The sequence below is a fragment of the Tauraco erythrolophus genome, chromosome 24 (assembly GCF_009769465.1).
Source record: "Tauraco erythrolophus isolate bTauEry1 chromosome 24, bTauEry1.pri, whole genome shotgun sequence".
NCBI classification, from domain to species: Eukaryota; Metazoa; Chordata; class Aves; order Musophagiformes; family Musophagidae; genus Tauraco; species Tauraco erythrolophus.
Window position 1 is genome coordinate 5,570,517 of NC_141488.1, and position 19,745 is coordinate 5,590,261.

At 55.7% G+C, this 19,745-nt stretch overlaps 4 protein-coding genes across 6 annotated transcripts; all 4 read left to right on the plus strand.

The window, feature by feature from the left end:
- The first annotated feature begins 247 nt into the window (after positions 1–247).
- Positions 248–1,297, plus strand: CNR2 (cannabinoid receptor 2). The gene has a single exon (XM_009983102.2). The coding sequence runs from the start codon at positions 248–250 to the stop codon at positions 1,295–1,297; it is 1,050 nt and encodes a 349-aa protein (XP_009981404.1).
- A 1,615-nt stretch (positions 1,298–2,912) lies between these two features.
- Positions 2,913–7,946, plus strand: FUCA1 (alpha-L-fucosidase 1). The gene is made up of 8 exons (XM_086625964.1): positions 2,913–3,256; positions 3,897–4,031; positions 4,232–4,369; positions 5,048–5,153; positions 5,591–5,791; positions 6,005–6,195; positions 6,987–7,086; positions 7,802–7,946. Exons 1-8 carry the CDS (start codon positions 2,913–2,915, stop codon positions 7,940–7,942), a joined length of 1,356 nt encoding a protein of 451 aa, XP_086482090.1. The 3' UTR covers positions 7,943–7,946.
- A 1,875-nt stretch (positions 7,947–9,821) lies between these two features.
- HMGCL (3-hydroxy-3-methylglutaryl-CoA lyase) lies at positions 9,822–14,347 on the plus strand. Of its 3 annotated transcripts, none has more exons than XM_086626024.1 (9): positions 9,822–9,872; positions 10,177–10,263; positions 10,489–10,596; positions 10,982–11,077; positions 11,521–11,669; positions 12,278–12,341; positions 12,631–12,819; positions 12,953–13,078; positions 13,417–14,347. In XM_086626024.1, exons 1-9 carry the CDS (start codon positions 9,822–9,824, stop codon positions 13,516–13,518), a joined length of 972 nt encoding a protein of 323 aa, XP_086482150.1. In that variant the 3' UTR covers positions 13,519–14,347. The 3 variants fall into 3 exon arrangements, with proteins under 3 accessions (XP_086482150.1, XP_086482148.1, XP_086482149.1); XM_086626022.1 differs by lacking the exon at positions 9,822–9,872 and adding an exon at positions 10,050–10,126 and having other exon boundaries at positions 10,182–10,263; XM_086626023.1 differs by lacking the exon at positions 9,822–9,872 and adding an exon at positions 10,050–10,100.
- Positions 14,348–14,767: 420 nt separating this feature from the next.
- Positions 14,768–18,209, plus strand: GALE (UDP-galactose-4-epimerase). Its single transcript, XM_086626063.1, has 11 exons — positions 14,768–14,798; positions 15,729–15,855; positions 15,960–16,075; positions 16,345–16,458; positions 16,720–16,896; positions 17,027–17,140; positions 17,238–17,304; positions 17,424–17,509; positions 17,664–17,741; positions 17,958–18,072; positions 18,154–18,209. The coding sequence occupies exons 2-11, from the start codon at positions 15,735–15,737 to the stop codon at positions 18,207–18,209; spliced, it is 1,044 nt and encodes a 347-aa protein (XP_086482189.1). The 5' UTR covers positions 14,768–14,798; positions 15,729–15,734.
- Positions 18,210–19,745: the final 1,536 nt, after the last annotated feature.

A 19,745-nucleotide genomic window follows, 5' to 3' on the forward strand; every position in this document is an offset into this window, starting at 1 on the left:
TGAGACAAAGCCTGGGGGGTGGAAGCTGGCTCCAGCATTTGGGCTGTGGACCTGAAAGTAGGTGTCCTTGGGCTATTTCCCTTTTGCTTGCCTCCCTCTGAAGGGAGGGATGTGTCCGAGTGGGCTGAACCCATTGCTTGTTGTGCTCCTGTAAGTCCCCTTCCTCTTGGTCTTTTTCAGAGCATCTGAAGACGTGCAGAAGGAAGCAAAAACTCTCTCTGCAAGCCCCTGGCTCTAGTTAATCATAATGGATTTTTGCAAGATACATGACAACTCCTCCAAATGCAGCGTGAACACCATGGAGTGCTTCATGGTCCTCAGCACGCAAGCACAGAAGATAAGCATTGCCACACTGTGCGGCCTCTTTGGGATACTGTGCGTTTTCGAGAACTCTTTGGTGCTGTACTTGATCTTCTCCTCCCCTAGGACCAGGAGAAAGCCTTCCTATCTCTTTATCAGCAGCCTGGCCTTGGCTGACATTCTGGCCAGCATCATCTTCGTCTGCAGTTTTGTTAACTTCCATGTCTTTAATGAAACCCATTTTTCTAAAGAAATTTTCCTGCTGCAGCTGGGAGGGGTGAACACATCCTTCTCTGCCTCCCTGAGCAGCTTGCTGCTGACAGCTCTGGACCGTTACATCTCCATCAGCCGACCATCCGAATACAAGCTCCTCATGACGAGGAAGAGAGCTTGGATAGGCCTGGGGGTGCTCTGGGTGACATGTGCGACCATTGCTTCCCTGCCCCTCCTGGGCTGGAACTGCTGCACACTCAATTCGACCTGCTCCGAGCTCTTCCCGTTCGTGGATGACAACTATCTGTCGAGCTGGATCTGCTTCGTCATGATCCTGCTGGGGTGTATCATCTATGCCTATGTGCACGTGCTATGGAGGGCTCGCCAGCACGTGGCCTACATGGGGAAGCACCAAGTGCAGGTAGGAAAGCAGAACACCAGGATGAGGATGGACATCATGCTGGCCAAGACCCTCATCATGGTGCTGACTGTCCTCGTGCTGTGCTGGTCTCCGGTCCTCGTTCTCATGATCTACAGCGTCTTTGCCAGGCTGAGCAATCTCCTGCGCAAGGTGTTTGCCTTCTGCAGCACCCTCTGCCTGCTTAATTCCATGGTGAACCCCATTATTTATGCCCTGCGGAGCAAGGAGCTATATTCCTCCCTGAGGGTGGTCTTTTCTCGGTTTAGGAGGCAGCTGAAGGCCTCTGAGGACAGCCCAGAAGCAGAGAGCACCCACAGGTCCTCCATGATAGAGACCGTTTGCGAGGTCACGCGTGTGACATAGGGAGGCAGCCATGGAAAGTCCATGCTCAGAATGACAGAAACAGTCTGGATCACTTTTTCTTTTCTCTTCTTCTGGAGGTCCTGGAAGATGAGGGATCAGACGCCTGTCATGGAGCCAGCTCCCTCTGATGGTATTCTTAGATGCTGGGACATAAAGTGCACAGACTTACGCAGGCAGCCGGTCCCCAAGCTGCGGAGATACCAGTGCCACATCAGTGGCAGTGGGTAATGCCATGCCCCAGAACAGCAGATCCTAATATTTCATGACAACTCCTCCTGCCTGGCCTCCCGCCTGTCCACCAGGAACCTCCTAACCCATTTTTCTGGCATTCAGTGATGTCTTCCTTACACTCGCTGAAAGTTACTCGAGCCAACCTCAAGTAAAAGACTCTGCAGACCTTCAGGTTCTCTAGACATCCCCAGGTACCGTGTATCTCCCTCTAAACCCCTTAACCGGCACAGGCAGAGCTGTACAAGCACCACCAGCACAGTGCTAATAGCACATCGCTGCGTAGCAGAGGTCCATCTATTTATACCAGGCTGGAATGCCGTCCCGGTGTGTTATGTATGAGCAGCACAGTGACAAAATGTCTTCAGGTCCTGGCAAAGGTGGCATAGAACAAAACCAAGTCACGACGAGCTCCCGCTGACGGCGAATGCCTCGCTGCATCGCGCGGGAGCTGGACCGGCAGCAGCAGGAGGTGCCTTGGCTTTTGCTGGGAAAGGTGCAGGGGTTTCTCTGGACTCACTTGCCATATTACTCCTGGCTAATCATATCTCACAGCATTTAGGATCACGTTGATTTTAGCATTTAATTCTTTATGGAAAACTGAAATGCTCTCGCTGTGGCTGACAGACTCTGCCACAGCTGAGGATTTCAAGGCGGATAGGACCCTGCAGGCAGCACGTTTCTTTCAGCAAATTTAAGGAAAATTAATCTGTGCCATCCAGGCATTTGTTGGATGTTATGTGATTAAACATCAAAGCCATTTTTCAGCCTTGTCTTTGATTAACTTCTGGGGCACAAACACCTCCAGGCGACAGATTTAAGCCCAAACTGGGACAGACACTCCGAGCATGAGAAACTTGATAGATTGTTTTGCAAATTATACAAAAAGCAGCACCTTTACTGGAAAACATGCCAGGAGAGCCAAGTGGGACGGGCCCCTTCGCCAGCACCGCGGGGTGCCACGGGGCTCCTGCCGGCGCCCGGAACGCCTCCGACGGGGACAAGCCTGGCGCAGGGCATGGCCACGAGGCCCTTGGACTCTGCCCCATTTCCCCAGAGGATGCAACCGGCCCTCACGTGCGGATTTTGGAGCCGGGCCCCGGGCCTGCTCCGGCTGCACTGGAGGGCGAGGGCTCCGATGGAGGCTGTGCCACCATGGCGCCAACTCCATGGGCTCCCTCCCGGCCTCTTGTGGGACGGACACAGAGGCTCAAACCGCAGCAAGAGGCACACAGGCGGCTACGGCGGGGCAGAGCCGGGCTGGGAGGGAGGGAAGGAGGAAGGAGGGAGGAAGAGGGCTGCCAGCCCCGCTGCCGGGCGGACCGCAGCCTCGAACCGGCGGCTCCTCGGCAGCCATGGCGGCGGCGCGCTGACGTCACTGGGCAGCATGGCGGCCGGCGGGCTGCTGCTGCTGGCGGCGGCGGTCGGGCCGGGGTTGGCCGCGCCGCGCTACCGCCCGGACTGGGCCAGCCTGGACGCGAGGCCGCTGCCGGCCTGGTTCGACCGGGCCAAGGTGGGGGTGTTCGTGCACTGGGGGGTGTTCTCCGTCCCGGCCTGGGGCTCCGAGTGGTTCTGGTGGCACTGGCGGGGCGAGCGCCGCGCCGACTGCGAGCGCTTCGTGCGGCGCCGCTACCCGCCCGGCACCACCTACGCCGACTTCGCGCCCCGCTTCACCGCCCACGACTTCCAGCCCCGCCAGTGGGCCCGGCTCTTCCAGCGGGCTGGGGCCAGGTCTGCAGCGGGCACAGGCCGGGGTGGTGGGGGTCCCTGAGGGGGCGCGGGGGGGTGTCTCGGGGTCCCTGAGGGGATGGGGGGTGGGTCTCGGGGTCCCTGAGGGGATGGGGGGTCCCTGAGGGGATGAGTGCCACATCTGGGGGTCCCTGAGGGGATGGGGGAGCCATTTCTGGAGATCTGTGAGGGGATGGGGATCCCTGGTCACCAAGCAGATGGGTGAGCCGTGTCTGGGGGTTCGTGAGGGGATGGAAGGGTCTGGAGAGGACAGGGGGATGTGTCTGGGGTCCCCAAGGGGTCCCTGAGAGCATGGAAGGGCCAAGTCCAGGGATCCCTGAGGGACTGGAGGTCCCTGAGCAGAGCTGGAGATCCTTGAGGGGTCATGTCCAGGTGCTGAGGCGATGGCGGGTCTCGCTGCTTCCTAAGTCTAGATTGTTCATTCTTTTCCAGCATTATAGCACATCAAAAACCTCTGTTATTCTTGTAGTTGCTTCAAAATTTAAAGGGTAATGAAAGAGAGGCCCTCGCAGCACGATTACTCAGCCCCTTGCTTTTTTAGGGACTAGGTTTGCCAGGGAGGCTGGAGAACATCTTGGGTGGTTCCTTTGTCATCCTGATCGAGTACTTTTTCTGCCCTCAGGTACGTGGTACTGACCACAAAGCATCATGAAGGCTTCACCAACTGGGGGTCGCCCGTGTCCTGGAACTGGAACTCTTTGGACACGGGGCCCCACCGAGATCTTGTAGGAGAGCTGGGAGAAGCCCTCAGGGAGAGGTATGGCCCTGCCAAACTGCGCTGTTCCTTTCGTACGTGTGCATGGAATTCTCCTGGCAGATGAGTTTAATATGGAAAAAGCAGTGCTTGCAAAGTCATGAAATCTTCTGCGAAATAATAATGCCAGTCATCTAATCTGCCACTGGTTCTTAATCCCTACTGCCGGCTTAACTCTTTCCTCTGTGTTTTCTGTCCTTCAGCAACATACGCTATGGACTGTACCACTCCCTGCTAGAGTGGTTTAATCCACTCTACCTTGCTGACAAAGAAAGTGGCTTCAAGACCCAGAACTTCGTTTTAAAGAAGACGATGCCAGAACTTTATGATCTTGTCTTAAAGTAAGAGCTGCAACCAGTTAGGAATCAAGAGCATTTCCTGGTTTCAATACTGTAGAGAAAGATGCCAAGTGGATGCAGAGAAGAGAGGTGACAGATGTTAGTTTTTGCCAGACAAATCTGTTTACTTGTTGGTAATGATTTGTGGTGATGAGAAAGGGGGTTCACATTTGCCCTTTGGACAGTCTAACTTGTAGAATAAGATAGAGATGTTTTTTTCATGCAAGAGCAATTCCCTTTAACGCTGCCTTTGTGCAGGGAGGCTTTGAAAAATGGAGCAAGCTGCTTAGTGTGTAGTAGAGTAGAAGAGCAATTTCACTGTGAATTCACATCCTTGCCTTGCTTCCCCTTGTTGACAAAAATACGAGGCTTGGACACATGTTGCTCAGAATGGCCGTTGTCCCAGGTCAAGAGTGTGCCTCGTAATTGCCTTTGAGATGCAATCTTCTGGGTTTTGGAAGAATTGCATCCTCTCTTGAGCTGCGACCGACACATCATTCTTTGCTGCTGCAAGAACCTCGCGTAAAGCTGTGTCTGAAGCAGAAAGTGATAGCATGAATCTCCTGGAACTGTCAGGCAATAGGAAGAGGTGAAGCTAAACTCCAGCTGCAAGAAACACAGTGCTTCCTTTGTGGTAGGGGAAAATAAGCCATTTTGAAATAACATTCATCTCTCTGTTAGATATAAACCAGATTTGATTTGGTCGGATGGAGACTGGGAAGCTCCGGAGTCGTACTGGAATTCTACCTCTTTCCTTGCCTGGCTTTATAACGATAGTCCCGTCAAGGTATCACTTTCAGCTATCCCTCATGGCCGCTGACATGTTATGGGTATGGAAGGTCTGGCAGCAGTGAGATATGAATGTGATCAAATCAGAAACCTGCTTGACAGATGCCAAATGTGCTTTATTCTTTTACAAAAAAAGCAGCAGCTCACGCTGTGCTCCTGTGAGGAGACAAGTGTCCTTTACAGCACACACGTGGGAGGCTCAGAGGCCAGGAACCTCGTTGCCTCAACTTCTGCCCGAGTGAATACAGAGAGGTTCTCCCAGAGAGGGATTCAGCCTTCTCTGGAGGATCCTCTCTCTCTTTCCGTTGGTAACAGAGGGGCTTTTAGGTACTTTCCTCCTGACTTAGATGCCTTTGCTGACTTAGGAGGGATGACTGCAAGCTGAAAAGTCCAAGACAAAACTTTCTCCCTGCTGAGCTTCGTTTCTTCTTTCAGGACACCGTTGTTGTTAATGATCGTTGGTGTAATAACTGCTCTTGCCATCATGGAGGCTACTACAATTGTGCTGACAAATACAAGCCAGGGACCCTGCCAGCTCACAAGTGGGAGATGTGCTCTTCCGTTGACAAGCTGTCCTGGGGCTATCGAAGCAACATGGACATTACTGAGTTAATGGACGAAGCGAGTATCATTGAGGTGAGATATCTGAAATCGAAATGACAGATGCAGGGGAGTTACTGAGAATTAGAGGTTTCCCTCATCCTCCTACTTGCGGGAAGAGTTGTCAGGTGTTCCGTACAATCAGGCTGGAGTTAAAGGAGCAGCTGATGAGGACAAAGTGTTCCTCAGATTCCTTTGTTGTCGGAAGTGATAGTAATTCAGTTTGTGAGCTTGGTTTATCTGTCACAGGAACTCGTGCAGACTGTGAGTTTTGGAGGCAACTACCTTCTCAATGTGGGACCTACAAAAGAAGGGGTGATTGTTCCCATCTTCCAAGAAAGACTTCTGGCCCTTGGGAGGTGGCTGGACACTAACGGGGAGGCAATTTATGACTCGAAGCCGTGGAGAGTACAGATGGAGAACAGCACAAACACGGTCTGGTAAGGACTCTGTTGCTCAGTACCATCTGGGCTGGGACTTCCAGGGCTGACATTTCTGTCTTATTTGTTCTTGAATTTGGTGCACTCTGAAGTGTTGCCATCAGGTGCAGATGGTGTTTAGGTAATATCCTACAACTGGAGTGCTGAGTTACTGCCCCAGGGTGTTATCTAAGGAATATCTTGCTGGAAAGAAGAGAATAAAAATCAGGACTTCCTCCATCTTGCTTGGTTTGGAAAAAAAACAACTCTTCCTTTAAAAAAATTTCCATGCTGCTGCTGTCAGGACTGTTTAAGTCGTGGTCCTGGCTGGTTTGAGTTGTAAAATGCAGACATTTGCTTTTCAGCTGCTCTATAACAGCACTGATCACTGTCACCAACCGTTAGATTTAAACCGACTGCGAAGGGCTCAGTGAGTCCCGGGCCAGAGGTTGCTACAAAACAGAGCTGGTTTTTTTCATCAAGTGTGTCCAGTCTGGAATGCAGAGCAATGACGGGATACAGCAGCGTATCCGCGCTGTTCACGGCAAGCTGAAGCAAGGACAGATTGCCAAATGACATTTGCTCTCAGAAACCACGCACGGACTTTGTTTGGGTTACATCAGCAGGTGATGACTGGCCAAGTGGTGGGTCCAAAGTGACAAATTTTGGAATGAGGGGAAAGTAAGTGACCCCTGTACAGTGAAAGCAGGCAAGCTGGTGTTCTTGTCCTCCCTGGAAAGGTCAAGCTTGTGTCCGGTTCTCTGTCTTATGGGGCGCTTCACCTTGCTGAACTCTTGCTCTCCTACCCTTAGGTACACTTCTAAGGGACCAGTTGTCTATGCCATCTTTCTGATCTGGCCTCGGGACAACGTTTTGGAACTGTCCTCACCCACTCCATCCCCAGCCACAGAAGTAAGGAACTCGAAAAAAAGATGACATATTCTGAGAGCCCACCTTGGGCATGGGTGGGCTGGGAAGTCCAACCTGGCTTCATTTGGAAACTGGAGAGAGTATGGAAGTTGTCATCCCATGCTTCTTGTTCTGGGGTGCTCTGGCTTCCCTCCAGATCCTTGCAGCATCCTAGGTTATTCTCCAGGCTTTAGCCCACTGTTCAGCACAGAACATTGGCTACGACTTGCCAGGACAGGCTCATAGTCTGCCGTAGAACAGGCAGAGACACTTTTCCCCCAGAGTCTTTTGGTCCTGTTGACCCAGGGAGGTGAAATAAACAACAAGCCTCACACATAGAAGGGGTCACTGGTATTCCATCTCAGATTCAGACGAGGTACACTGGTATTACATCTCAGATTCAGACCAGGTACACTGGCCCGCTCGTTGCCAACGCAGTTGTGAGTGACGCAGATGCTCGAGTGCCCTTTGCCCTAGACAAACAGAGGCAAAGCCTTCTCAGTAGGAAAAAAAGAGACAAACAACAAACTAGAGTCAAATGTTTGGCCGCAAAACATCCCGTGTGTTCCCTTTTGTGCGCTGAGTGCTGGGTGGAAATGTGCAGGACGCTTTGGATGCCTGGGGAGGGCTGTACAGAGACTGGAATCATGTTTTGGGGTGTCCAAACGGACAGTACCTGTGCGAGCTATGACTGATGTCTCCCTGCCCTCCTCTGCAGGTGACGATGTTGGGTTTTGCAGGGACTCTGAAGTGGCAGAAGTCCCCCGGTACAGGACTGCTTGTAACTTTGCCCTACATGCTTCCATCTCCTCTGCCTCCTCAGTCTGGCTGGACTGTTAAGCTGGAGGGTGTGGAGTGACGGCTGCGGGATGAGAGCAGCCATCTGCCCCTGCCTTCCTTTAAACTGAGTCCAAGAGGATTTTTCCTTTGTTGTCAAATAAATTGTTTTTCTCTTAAGAGAATCTCTTCTAATCCTTTTTGTCTGTAAGTGATCTGTGTGCCACGTTTGGCAGCAAAGGACTGACCTCTCTGCAGTGGGAAGTTGGGATTCCTTCGCAGTGTTCTGCAGGGATGTGACGGCCCGTGAGCCAAACATCTACACATGGAACAAGAAGGTTTTTGATGTAAAGCTGGGCTTCAGGACAGGTGTTACTGCTTCAGTGCTGTGGCTAGACAGACTCAGAGTTGGTGGGAGACTGAACGGAGCTGGCATGGGGCAGTTACAAGGACCGGTGCCGGGGTGTCAGGCCAGGCCACGTGGTGCCAAGGTACAAGTGCGTGAAGCTGACAGGTCACGCAGCCCAGAGGGTGTGTGTCTGCCAAGGAGGAGATGCACACGTTAATGGCGGGAGGATGTGGACTGTCAGAGCAGCTCACGGGACATCGAGCAGCGGGAGCTGCGTCCGTGTTCATGTGCACGTAGCCAGTGGTGGTGAGGTCCACACCTCCCAGGTGGGAGCAGGCCCTGCCACTTCCCTGGCTTAATTGCTCATGGAAAATAATGTTGATAACCAATGTGATATTCTTACATGTGGAATCATAGAATCATGGAATGGTTTGGGTTGGAAGGGACCTCAAAGATCATCCAGTTCCAACCCCCCTGCCAGGGGCAGGGACACCCTCCACTACACCAGGTTGCTCAAAGCCTCATCCAGCCTGGCCTTGAACACTTCCAGGGATGGGGCAGCCACGACTTCTCTGGGCAACCTGGTCCAGTGCCTCACCACCCTCAGAGTGAAAAATTTCTTCCTTATATCCAATCTAAATCTCCCCTCTTTCAGTTTAAAGCCATTGCCCTGCGTCCTGTCACTACATGCCCTTGTAAAAAGTCCCTCTCCAGCTTTCCTGTAGGCCCTTTGGGTACTGGAAGGCTGCAGCCTTCATGACGCCTTGCATGTGATGGGCATGTTCTAATGAAGACCAGCCATGGTGCCACGGCAGATTCCTGCATATGATGGACTCGCATGGAAATAGATACTCAACGAAGGTGCCTTGTGTTACTTTGGTATTGAGTGAAACCGTTATCACATTCTTCCATCACAAATAAATCTAATGAAGGGGTCTAGAAGAAATCAGCTACAGAAAATCATAATCTAACACAAATCCGTTAACAAACTTTTATTATATTCTGGTGGAGACAGCCGTAAGCAGGAGAGTTCCTGCTCTCATGTGGATTTAGCAGCAAAGCTGCTGTTCTGAACCGAACCTCCCACTCCCGCTGCCTCCGTGAAGCAAGATTTCCTGCGCCAACACCGAACTTCTCCAAAAAGGGTTGAACGATGCCTACTTCAATCTCCAAACTCCTCATGGTGGCACGTTTCTGCGGCACAGTTGGCGTGAAGGCCCCGCGCCATTGCACCCAGCCGTTATTTTGTGCGGAACGGTCGGAGTTCAGCGCAGGCTGGGACACTCCGGAGCTGGCGTCGCGGGAGCCGTTACTCAACAGACAAACAACGGTCCGTGCTGACGAACGCGGGCGGATTTCAGAGAACTGGCACTGCCGCCGGAGGCAGGAGCATCACCCCGGCTCCGGTGATGACCCCGTTACGGACACGGGGAAGGGAAAAAGGGACAACAGCCATGGCCTTTTTGTCTCCTGACCTCTGGCACGTGGAACGAGCCCATCCAAAGCAAACACGCCGTGTTTATTCAGCGGCACGAGCCAGCGGCGAAGCCACGGTATAAGGAGGCGGCTGCCGAGCGGCCGCGCAGTGCCGGCACCGGTACCGCAGCGAAACATGCCGCAGTGCGCCACCGGCTCGCTGCCGCGGGACGGCCCGCGGGGACAGGTGCGGGCCGGGGCTCTCCCGCTGCCCGGGCAGCGGCAGGCGCAGGGGCCGCGGGCGGTGGGGAGGGGGCGGCCGGGGCCGCCGGTTGCGCGCGGAGAGCGCGGCACTCACGTGACGCTACAGCCACGCCCCCCTCGAGTCACGTGTGAGGGGCGGGTCACGTGGGAGCGGGCGGCCATGGCGGCGGCGCGGCGGGTGCTGCCGCGCTGGGCGGTGTCGCTGCGGCCGGTGAGCGGCGGCGGGGCCGGGCCGGGGTCGGCGGGCGCGGGGCCGCGCTGACGCTCTCCCCTCCCTCTGCCCGCAGGTCAGCGCCGCGGCGGCGAGCGGCGCGTTCCCGAGGCGAGTGAAGGTGGTGGAGGTGGGGCCGCGGGACGGGCTCCAGAACGAGAAGGTACGGGCGGGCCGGGCTCCCCCCGGGGGGCTCCCGGGCCCCGCAGCACCTCACGGGGGGGGGGCCCAACCAGATACCCGTAACCTGCCACTATGCCCCGATGGCAATTATATTTGTGTGAAAAATGCTGGGTTTTGGTGTTGAAAGACGAGGGGGTTTTGCAGTGGTGGAAAAGGTTATTGTGGAAATAATGACTTGAGGCCATTTTTCTTTTCTTCTTCTTAGAATGTGGTGCCCACACCGGTGAAAATCAATTTGATCAATATGCTGTCGGAGACAGGGCTTCAGGTTATAGAGGCCACCAGCTTCGTTTCTCCCAAGTGGGTTCCTCAGGTCAGTATTGAAAGAGGATTTACAATTGTGTGTTATAAAAATGCCTGATAATTGGTTGGAATCCAATGAAAAGATTTTGCTTGCTCCAAAATCCTTGTAACCCGGCAAATAAAGGAGCTTGCAGGATCCCAGCCCTCCCCTTTGGACCCTGCGAAAGAGCAAATGTGCAGCTCAGGTACAAACAGCTGGTTGTGCACATGTCAGCCCTGGATGGCTGAACTATGATCCCTCGCTGGGTGCAATGCTGTTTGCCTTTTAGAGGCCCATTTCTCTTATTCCTAAACATTCCTGTTCCCATTATAAAAAAGAAATCAAAAAACTTATTTTATAATTTGCGGAAGTGGATGTTGTCCCCCTTAGAAACCTTTCCTTGTTTACTTTGCAGATGGCTGACCATACTGAAGTCATGCAAGGAATTAAGAAGCTGCCTGGTATTAGTTATCCCGTGCTGACCCCAAATCTGAAGGGATTTCAGGCAGCGGTAAGAGACGGCAGCGTCCAAGCGTTCACAGTGTGCGGGGCTGTGGTGAGGGGTGGAAAATGCACCTTCCTTCTGGCATTGTAGCTCCTTCACAAGGGATCATGTTACTGGGGAAATAGAAACCTGAAAATGCCTTGATGCATTTTCTATTATTAAAAAAAAAAAAAGGTGATCTGTTTTAATCGACAGTGACACTTTCAGTCTTCTCTCTGTGTCCTACAGCTCTCCTGACTACATCCAGCAGATGGAGCGTTACGGCCGCGTCTATACATGTCGTTGTGTTTTTGTTGTAAAATGAACTGAGGAAAGAATTGGGTTATTTGGGGGAAAATTGGGAAAAAAAAAATTTTTGTACAAAATGAGAGGACCGTAGTCAGAGTTGTGCTCGTCATTTCCCTTGCAAGGGAAACCAGCTCACTTTAATTGATGTTTTCTGTTGGCAGGTGGCAGCAGGGGCCAAGGAAGTGTCGATCTTTGGAGCAGCATCTGAGCTCTTCACCAAGAAGAACATCAACTGCTCCATCGAGGAGAGTTTGGAGAGATTTGGTGAAGTGATGACGGCAGCGAGAGCAGCCGACGTTCCCGTCCGGGGGTGAGGAGTTCCTGCCATGAGCTCAGCATGGGGAGATGGGACTGCTTGAGGTTCTCTCCTTGGAGTCCAGCTCTTGCAGCACCGAGGAGTGGGATTTCTTTTACACTTCACCTTTTCTGGGGGGTCTCTCTCTGCCTGGGTGGGTGCCAGCAGATGTGAGCTCAGGGCGTCGAGGAGCATTAATTTGGAAGCGCCACCACACTAACAGGGCTTGAGAGCCTGGCTTGGTGCAAAGCCTGTACCACTCCTGACAGTTTATGCCCTTCCAAATGGATTCACCCTTTGTGTGATTGTTCTGTCTTCGGCTTTACCGAATGATCCAAAATAATACTGGCGTCTTGGCAGGCATTCTGCATGGGAGTGCGTAGATCCACAAACCGAACAGTCCTGTGTGCTCCTCATCTGGGCAAATTTTTCTTGTCCATGGAAGAAATAATTGTGGAAGAGTTAATTGTGTGAGCTTTGCCTACTGGACTGATTTTTAGAGTGTGAAATTACTTCTTCCATTGTGTGGAGCGTGCAAGGTGCAGCTCAGGTCCTGACTAATTTGGTGGGTGTCATCTCACTTGGGTTCTCCGGCTAAAAGCGCGTGGTTTTTTTAACCGTAGATACGTTTCCTGTGTCCTCGGGTGTCCCTATGAAGGGAAGATTTCTGCAGCTAAAGTTGCAGAGGTGAGTTCATCATAAATATAACCACAATTCACGAGAGGTTTTTGGGTCCCTTTTCTGGATGTGAACTGGGCACTGGGGGCTGGAGGATGTGTCAAACCGTTAAACTGGAGACTAGGGAAGGTTCCAGCTAGCTGAAATGGATGAGGGAATTCAGGGAGAAGAGTCTGTTGTCTCCGTGGCAGTATGCCCCAGGGAAGCATAGTCTGATTCCTCTGTGCAGCGGGTCTCCAGCTCTGGGGAAGGGAATGACAAAGCTGCTTTTTCAGTTGCAACCTTGGCTTGTGAACAGGTCTCAAAGAAGATGTACTCGATGGGGTGCTACGAGATTTCCCTCGGCGACACCATTGGCATCGGGACCCCAGGGAGCATGAAGGAGATGCTGACAGCAGTCATGAAAGAGGTGCCAGTTGGGGCTCTGGCTGTTCACTGCCACGATACCTACGGGCAAGCTCTTGCCAACATCTTGGTAGCGCTTCAGGTGAGATTCTTACTTTGAAGTGTAGCATCTTTCCTCAGGTTTCTTCTGTGCTTGCTTGTGAGCCGTGGATTTGAGGAGCAGGACCGCAGTTTGCCTGTTAAGAGGAGTTTACCGATGGTGGTTTTGTTTGCAGATGGGTGTTAGCGTGGTCGATGCGTCCGTCGCTGGCCTCGGAGGCTGCCCCTACGCCCAGGGAGCATCAGGAAACGTTGCTACGGAGGACTTGGTGTACATGCTGAACGGCCTGGGGATCCACACGGTGAGCGGCACGGTGGCTCCGTTTGGGTTCAGCGGGGATTCGGACGTGGCCCAGGGAGCCTGAGCGTGGCGGGTGCAGCTGCAGGATCACTGGCTCTGCCGTGCAGGTCAGCCAGGCCGTGCCTTGTGCCACATCAGTCCCACCCCGACCCGCCGGGAGCATTTCGGTGCTCTGTGATTTGACCCTCACTCTCGGAATCACACTAGTGAGCAGCAGACAAAAATCCCTTGAGGCTCCCTCACCCCCTGCTAGTCTCTCCTAGCGGTGCCAGTTGTTACTGGGCAGCTTTACGTGGCAGAACCGGTACCAAGGTGTATCGTGTCTTTTTTCCCATGAAGGGTGTGGATCTGCAGAAGCTGATGGACACAGGCACGTTTATTTGCAATGCTCTCAACAGAAGAACCAATTCCAAAGTGTCCCAGGCGTCTTGCAGACTGTGATGCTGAATCGAGTTTCTCCTTGGATCAAGAAGCAAGCAAGGATCTTGTTGGCCAGGTTTCCCCTCTGCTCTGCTGCCTCTGATCTTCAGGGCTCCTTCCAGGCTCAGTGCTTGAGAGGAAATGAAGTGCATAATCCACTAGAACCTATGAAGAAATGAAAAAAATGAGAACACTGTATTTAACCTCGAAGATGTTCACCGTTTGCCTTAGGGAAGGGAGGATGCAGGCAGGCTGAGGGAGGAGTGGTGGCCGCACCACTCGCCTTTCCACGGAGGACAGAGAGCTGTGGGCTCTGGCACCAGCTCAGAGCAGTGTCTGGTAACTTCTACCTCAAGAGCGTGTTGCCATGAGCTACCAGCAGAGGAGAAACCACAGCTCTCCCAGTCAGGCTGGACCCTTCTTCCCTTCTCCCTCCTCGCTGTGAATGTTGAGACTGAAATCAAGAGGTTCCCCTTCGTAATCCAAGCGTCAAGGGGCAGCCTGGGACCTTCTGTCTTAGCATTTAGGGATTGCAATGAAGGACCGTATCTGTTGTAAGATACTTCTGAATATTAGGAATGACAAACACATTATTTAATATTCTAAGCTATTAGAAATTTGGGTTACCTAAGCCAGTTAAAGAGCTGGTTTGGTTCCCAGTGCCTCTTCTACCAGCACTCAACGTGGAAATGCTGCATCATTATGGGCTGTAGCCCATCCCCTGAGAGCAGACAGTGTGAAACACGCTTATTCTGTACGCACCTGTGGACGGGTGCTCGGGAAGTCGATTTATTTAATTTATTGGGAGACGGGGGACCGGCACAGAAACCGTGTCCTCCGGCGGGGCGGGTGGGTTTGCAGCTGCACGCGGCGCCTTTCTCCGGCCGTTCCAGCGTGCTGCGGAGCGGACCGTTCCCCCGAGTCTGTCCACATCCCTGGAATAAGCTGGAACAAGGAAATAAACCCCGACGCTGAAATAAACCGGAGTCGGTGAATCACGGGCGGGTTGGGGCGCGGGGCTGTTCCGTCCTCCCGCCGCCAGGGGGCGCTGCGGAGCGAGTCGCTCGTGGCCCCGCCCTCCCCTGCGGCTGGCCAATGGCGGCTCGCAGCCCGCGCATGCGCGCCCGGCGGGTTTTTTGTCCCCGCCGCCGGCCCGTAGCTGAAGCGGCGGTGACGCGTTTCCATGGGAGAGCGGTGCGCGTGGCACCGCGGGGGCGGGCAGCGCGGCCGCGCCTTAAAGGGGCCGCATCCGACGTGGGGGATAGAGCGAGCGCGGCGGCGGGAGGCGACCGGAGCGGCAGGTGAGAGGCCGGGGGCTGGCGAGCGGGCAAGCGGGGAGCCGTGCTGCCGTGCCCCGCCTTAGCGCGGAGCTCCCGCGGCTGTCCCGGCCCCGCGGGTAACCGCAGCCCCGCAGGTGCCCGGTCCCGGTCCCGCCGGCCCCTGCCCCGCTGCCGGCTCGCCTGCCCGGTGCAAAGCAGCGGTGTTTTGCCTTCCCAGCCCTCACCCGCCTGGCTCGGCCCCGGGGCCGGCAGCGCGCACGGGGCGGGTCAGGGTTCGGTTTTCAACCGGGAGCGCGGCCGGAGTCACCCGGGTGGAAAATCCCTGCGCCGCCTCCACGTGCCGCGGTGAGAAAGCGGATTCTCCCTCCGACCCGGTGGGCGGGGGCTGCTGCTCGGTTCCCAGGGACAGGGGCTTTCTGGCCGGTTGTTTTCCAGGTTTTCCTTTTTTTTTTTTTTTTTTTTCCCCAGCTGACGTCCCCGTGCTCCGCAGTGACCCGGTGCCCGCTTTCGCGGGAAGCCGGGCAGGAGCGGGGCCAGCGCGGGGCCCGGGGAGGGAGGCTGGAGGGAGCGCTGGGGCTGTGGCGGAGAGGAGGTTGCAGAACTGGAGAAGAAGAAGCGAGGAACGGGTGGAACAGGGCAGAGCTGGTGCCCCGCGACACCGTTAGGTGACTCCCTGCCCTTGTGCCGAGGGGTGATCACTGGAATTCACTGGATTTCACCGGAAGAACAAGGGGTTCCGTGTCCGGGAGCTGTGAACCACGTCGGCAGGGTGTGCTACCACCTGCCCTGCGTGTTCCTTCCCGGATGCTGACCTGGCACAGGGAGGGACCTGGAGGCAGTGCTGACGTGACAGTGCCCAAGTCCTGCCTGCCCAGTCCCAGGGCCCCTGGCTGTCGTGCTCACCCCAGAACCCCTGCAGCGCTCCGCACTGAAGGGCCTTTTCTCCCCCAGGGAACCATGGCAGAGAAGATCCTGGTGACCGGTGGAGCCGGCTACATTGGCAGTCACTGTGTACTGGAGCTGGTGGAGGCTGGCTATGTCCCCGTGGTCATAGACAACTTTCGCAATGCCATCCAAGGTACGGAGAACCTTCACCCCATCCCATCCAAGGGGCTCAGCCCCTCTCAGCCTGCGCCAGGACCTCCAGCCATCCCAGTGCTTCACCCCCTTCCGTCTCACCAGGGGCAGACGCGCTCCCCGAGAGCCTCCGGCGTGTGCAGCAGATCGTGCACCAGCCCATCCTCTTCCAGGAACTGGACATCACCGATGAGGCAGCGCTGCAGGAGCTCTTCAGTAAGGTGGGAGCCAGAGCTGCGGTGCCCCAGGGTGGCCTCATGGGCTCCAAGGGGTCAGAGGGGTTTGTGCCGGAGGTGGGATCCAGGGGAGAGGTGGACTGGGCAGGAGCTGAGTGGGGAGGACAGTGCTGAGGAAGTGTTGTGACCGGCAAGTGTTCCTCTGGGCCATGGAGACCACACGGGATGGCTGAATGAAACTCCTGGGGAGATTTCTGTCCGGAGCTTCTCTCTATCGCCGTGGCACTAACTCCAAGCTCTTCCTCCCTCTGCAGCACCGTTTCTCTGCCGTGATGCACCTTGCAGGGCTGAAGGCAGTGGGGGAGTCTGTGCAGAAGCCCCTGGAGTACTACAGGGTGAACCTCACCGGGACCATCCGGCTGCTGGAGGTGAGCGGCGCCAGCAGGCAGTGTGTGGTGCTTGGGGCTGCACGGATGCTGGGTCACTGGCACTGGGTGTCATCCTGCTCTGGAGTGGCTGTGCTGACTGGCAGCCTGGTCCCTGCAGTGCTCCCCATGCCCAGGCTCTGTCCCAGGGGTGTGATGGTGCCTGCATGGTGGGAGCTGCCGCCTGCGGAGGGCTGAGCAGTGCAGCTGAGCTGGAGAGCGCGGAGCTCGCTGGCTCAGTGGTGGCTGGTCCCTGCTCCTCAGACCATGAAAGCCCACGGCGTGAGGAACATCGTGTTCAGCAGCTCTGCCACTGTCTACGGAGACCCCAAGTACCTGCCCCTGGATGAGAACCACCCAGTTGGAGGCTGCACCAACCCCTACGGCAAATCCAAGTACTTCATCGAGGAGATGATTCGAGACCTCTGCAAAGCAGAGAGGGTGAGGAGCTGCCCCGAGGCGTGTAGGGCAGAGAACCAAGGTCTTTTCCCACTGAAGTGTGCTGGGAGACCAGGCAGTGCTGCACAGCACTACACCCTCCCCAGGCAGCCATGGTTGTGTGTCTCCCCAGGACTGGAACGCTGTTGTCCTGCGCTATTTCAACCCCATCGGTGCCCACGAGTCAGGCATGATTGGAGAAGATCCTCAGGGGATCCCGAACAACCTCATGCCCTACGTGGCACAGGTACCACCCCACTGCAGGCTCTGAGGACCCCCAGGCTCACAGTGCCTGTGTGGGGCACAGGCTGACAGGGCTTTTGCGGGCTTGTCCCTCTGTGCAGGTGGCAGTGGGATGCCGGGAATTCCTGAGCGTGTTTGGGAATGACTACAAGACAGATGATGGAACAGGTGTGTTGCAGAATAGGTGAAGGAGAGACACCCCATCCCCTGGGGCAGCCAGCGCAGCTCCCCAGCCCGGCTGCGCCCCAGGCAGAAGGGCTTCACGCTCACACTCCGTGTCCCCACAGGTGTCAGAGATTACATCCACGTCGTGGATTTGGCCAAGGGCCATATTGCTGCTCTGAAGAAGCTCAAGGAGAACTGCGGCTGCAAGGTACTGAGGGCTGTTGTCTGGGGTGCGGTCAGCCCTGCCAGGGCTGTGGGGCTGGGCCAGGGCCAGGCTTTTGCAGCCCTGCAGAAGCTAAAAGGGGCCTGGCCTTTCTCCCCTTGTGAAAGAGGCTGACCAGTGTCCCTTGTTCTCCCTCCAGATCTACAATCTGGGCACAGGGACCGGCTACTCCGTCCTGCAGATGGTCCGGGCCATGGAGAAAGCCTCAGGGAGGGAGGTAAGGTCTGACCTGCAGCCTGCAGGACCAGGGGCAGAGAGCCAGCTGCTCCCACAGGTCCCCCCTCGCCACCCCAAGCCATCACTGCCACAGCAGCCCTTGTGCCTGTGTCTGTGGCACCTACTGGCATCGATCCCTGAGCTCCCAGGCCTCGGATGAGTCCCCTCTGCTGAGAGCCAGGAGCCCCCACACCCCATGGTGCTGCTTTCCCTGCAGATCAAGTACAAGATCACGGGCCGGCGGGAAGGAGACGTGGCCTCCTGCTATGCCAACCCGGCGCTGGCCGAGCGTGAGCTGGGCTGGAAAGCTGCTTTTGGCCTGGACAAGATGTGTAAGAGCATCCCCTCTCCCCAGCATGCTGTGTGCTGCCCCCCTTCGGGGCCACCCCTCACCCCTGTGCTCTCCCCTGCAGGTGAGGACCTGTGGCGGTGGCAGCTGCAGAACCCCACAGGCTTCAGCAAGAACTGAGCCGTGGCCCGAGGGCTCGGCTGGCTGCCGTGGGCTGCTCTGGGCCACCCTGCCAGCCTCCCCCTGCAGCCCCAACGAGGCTGCCATCATCCAGGGTGCAGTTCCAGCTCCCTCTCCTGACTCTTGCATGGGGCAGGAAGGCAGGAGCATCCCTCGCCACTCCACTCATCCTCATCCCCCAACTCCTTTACATCTCGTAGAGCAGAAATACAAGGAAGAACAGAGCTAGTGCCTGGCTTTGGCACCCAGGGAACAAAATCCCCTCGTGGGACTGTACAGGGGCTCGTGGCAGCCCCACCAAGGGAGAAGGTGCTTGACTGGGTCCTGCTGCCATTGCTAGAGTTGCTCCTGAGCCCTCCCTCTGCCCTTGGGAGTGGCCACATCCAGCACTGAAACATCTGAGTCCTGTTGAGTCCAAACTGCAGAGGAAACCACCTGTTTCCTGCTGCACCCCAACCCATCCAGCTCGGGGAGTAGAGGAAGTTCCCCATTGTGCCAGGAGGAGGCTGGGGCACCCACTGCTCCCCACCCTGGGCAGAGAGAGGGCTGCTCAGCACCTACCTCATGGCCTTGGGCCCCAGGAACCCCCACTCCCACCATGACCAGTCACAGCCCAAGGCCACCATGGCTCAATTCCATAGCCCAGCTCCCTGGGGTGAAGGCCCCATGGCTGCCAAGGGCTTTCTTCCCCATGCCTTTTCCCTTGTCCCCTGGCACGGTTTTGGGGGCAAGTCTCATCTCCCACATGCTCCTGCCGAGCCGGGGGAGCCCCTGCCCATGGCTGTGCCAGCCCTGGGCACAGCTGGTGTCCCCTGGCTGCACACAGCCCCTGCTGCCGTTCGATTTGGCTGGTGCCCAGTTGCCTGTGGCAGCCGCTTCCCTAATCACATTGCCAAAGGCTGCCCAGGAGAAGGCTCTGCTCAGCTGTCAAATACTGGTCCTATTTATTACTGGTGGTTCTAACGGCTTCGTCTGGCAGCGATGACGCAGGCAGCCTGGTCTGCTGTCCGTTGGGTTAATAACTTATGCTACTAAATTGTGAATTGAGCTTTTGATTTGTTTTTAAATCAACTTCCTTACTTTCTAAGTGGCAGCTCTGTTCTGCTTCCCCTGAGCTGGAGCTGCTGCCCCCAGAAACGGCACCCTGGGGCCTCGTGCTGATCCGCTCCCCCCGAATCTCCGTGACCGAGGGGCTGACGGCGCTTCCTGCCCAGCCACCAATGACGCCAGCACAGCTCCGGGAGAGGTTTAGGATTTATTTAACCTTGTATCTGACTCTGTGGAACACACACACAAAAAACCCCAAACATTTACAAGGAAGACAAAAGAGAAGGGAAAAAAAAAAAAAAAAAAAAGCTGTATTGAGGAATGGAGAGAAGCCGTTCTCCCTCCCGGGTCCTCAGCACGGCCCCGGCCAGGCGCGTGCTGCTCAGGCAGGGAGCGAGCAGGAATGCTCTGCAAAGGGGCCAGGGTGGCCACTTGTGCCATGCCCAAGGACGGCCACGAGTCCTGGGCCCCCACCAGCCCCCGCTACGC

Excerpts from the sequence above, each read along its gene's own strand:
- CNR2 (XM_009983102.2), top strand. The coding sequence starts at position 248 with ATGGATTTTTGCAAGATACATGACAACTCCTCCAAATGCAGCGTGAAC.
- FUCA1 (XM_086625964.1), top strand. The coding sequence starts at position 2,913 with ATGGCGGCCGGCGGGCTGCTGCTGCTGGCGGCGGCGGTCGGGCCGGGG. Across the intron at positions 3,257-3,896 it reads TTCCAGCGGGCTGGGGCCAG|GTACGTGGTACTGACCACAA; the intron begins GTCTGCAGCGGG and ends TTCTGCCCTCAG. Across the intron at positions 5,154-5,590 it reads ATAACGATAGTCCCGTCAAG|GACACCGTTGTTGTTAATGA; the intron begins GTATCACTTTCA and ends TTCTTCTTTCAG.
- HMGCL (XM_086626022.1), top strand. The coding sequence starts at position 10,050 with ATGGCGGCGGCGCGGCGGGTGCTGCCGCGCTGGGCGGTGTCGCTGCGG. Across the intron at positions 10,127-10,181 it reads GGCGGCGGGGCCGGGCCGGG|CGCCGCGGCGGCGAGCGGCG; the intron begins GTCGGCGGGCGC and ends CCCGCAGGTCAG. Across the intron at positions 11,670-12,277 it reads GCCGACGTTCCCGTCCGGGG|ATACGTTTCCTGTGTCCTCG; the intron begins GTGAGGAGTTCC and ends TTTTAACCGTAG.
- GALE (XM_086626063.1), top strand. The coding sequence starts at position 15,735 with ATGGCAGAGAAGATCCTGGTGACCGGTGGAGCCGGCTACATTGGCAGT. Across the intron at positions 17,510-17,663 it reads AGGAGAACTGCGGCTGCAAG|ATCTACAATCTGGGCACAGG; the intron begins GTACTGAGGGCT and ends TTCTCCCTCCAG. Across the intron at positions 18,073-18,153 it reads TTTTGGCCTGGACAAGATGT|GTGAGGACCTGTGGCGGTGG; the intron begins GTAAGAGCATCC and ends TCTCCCCTGCAG.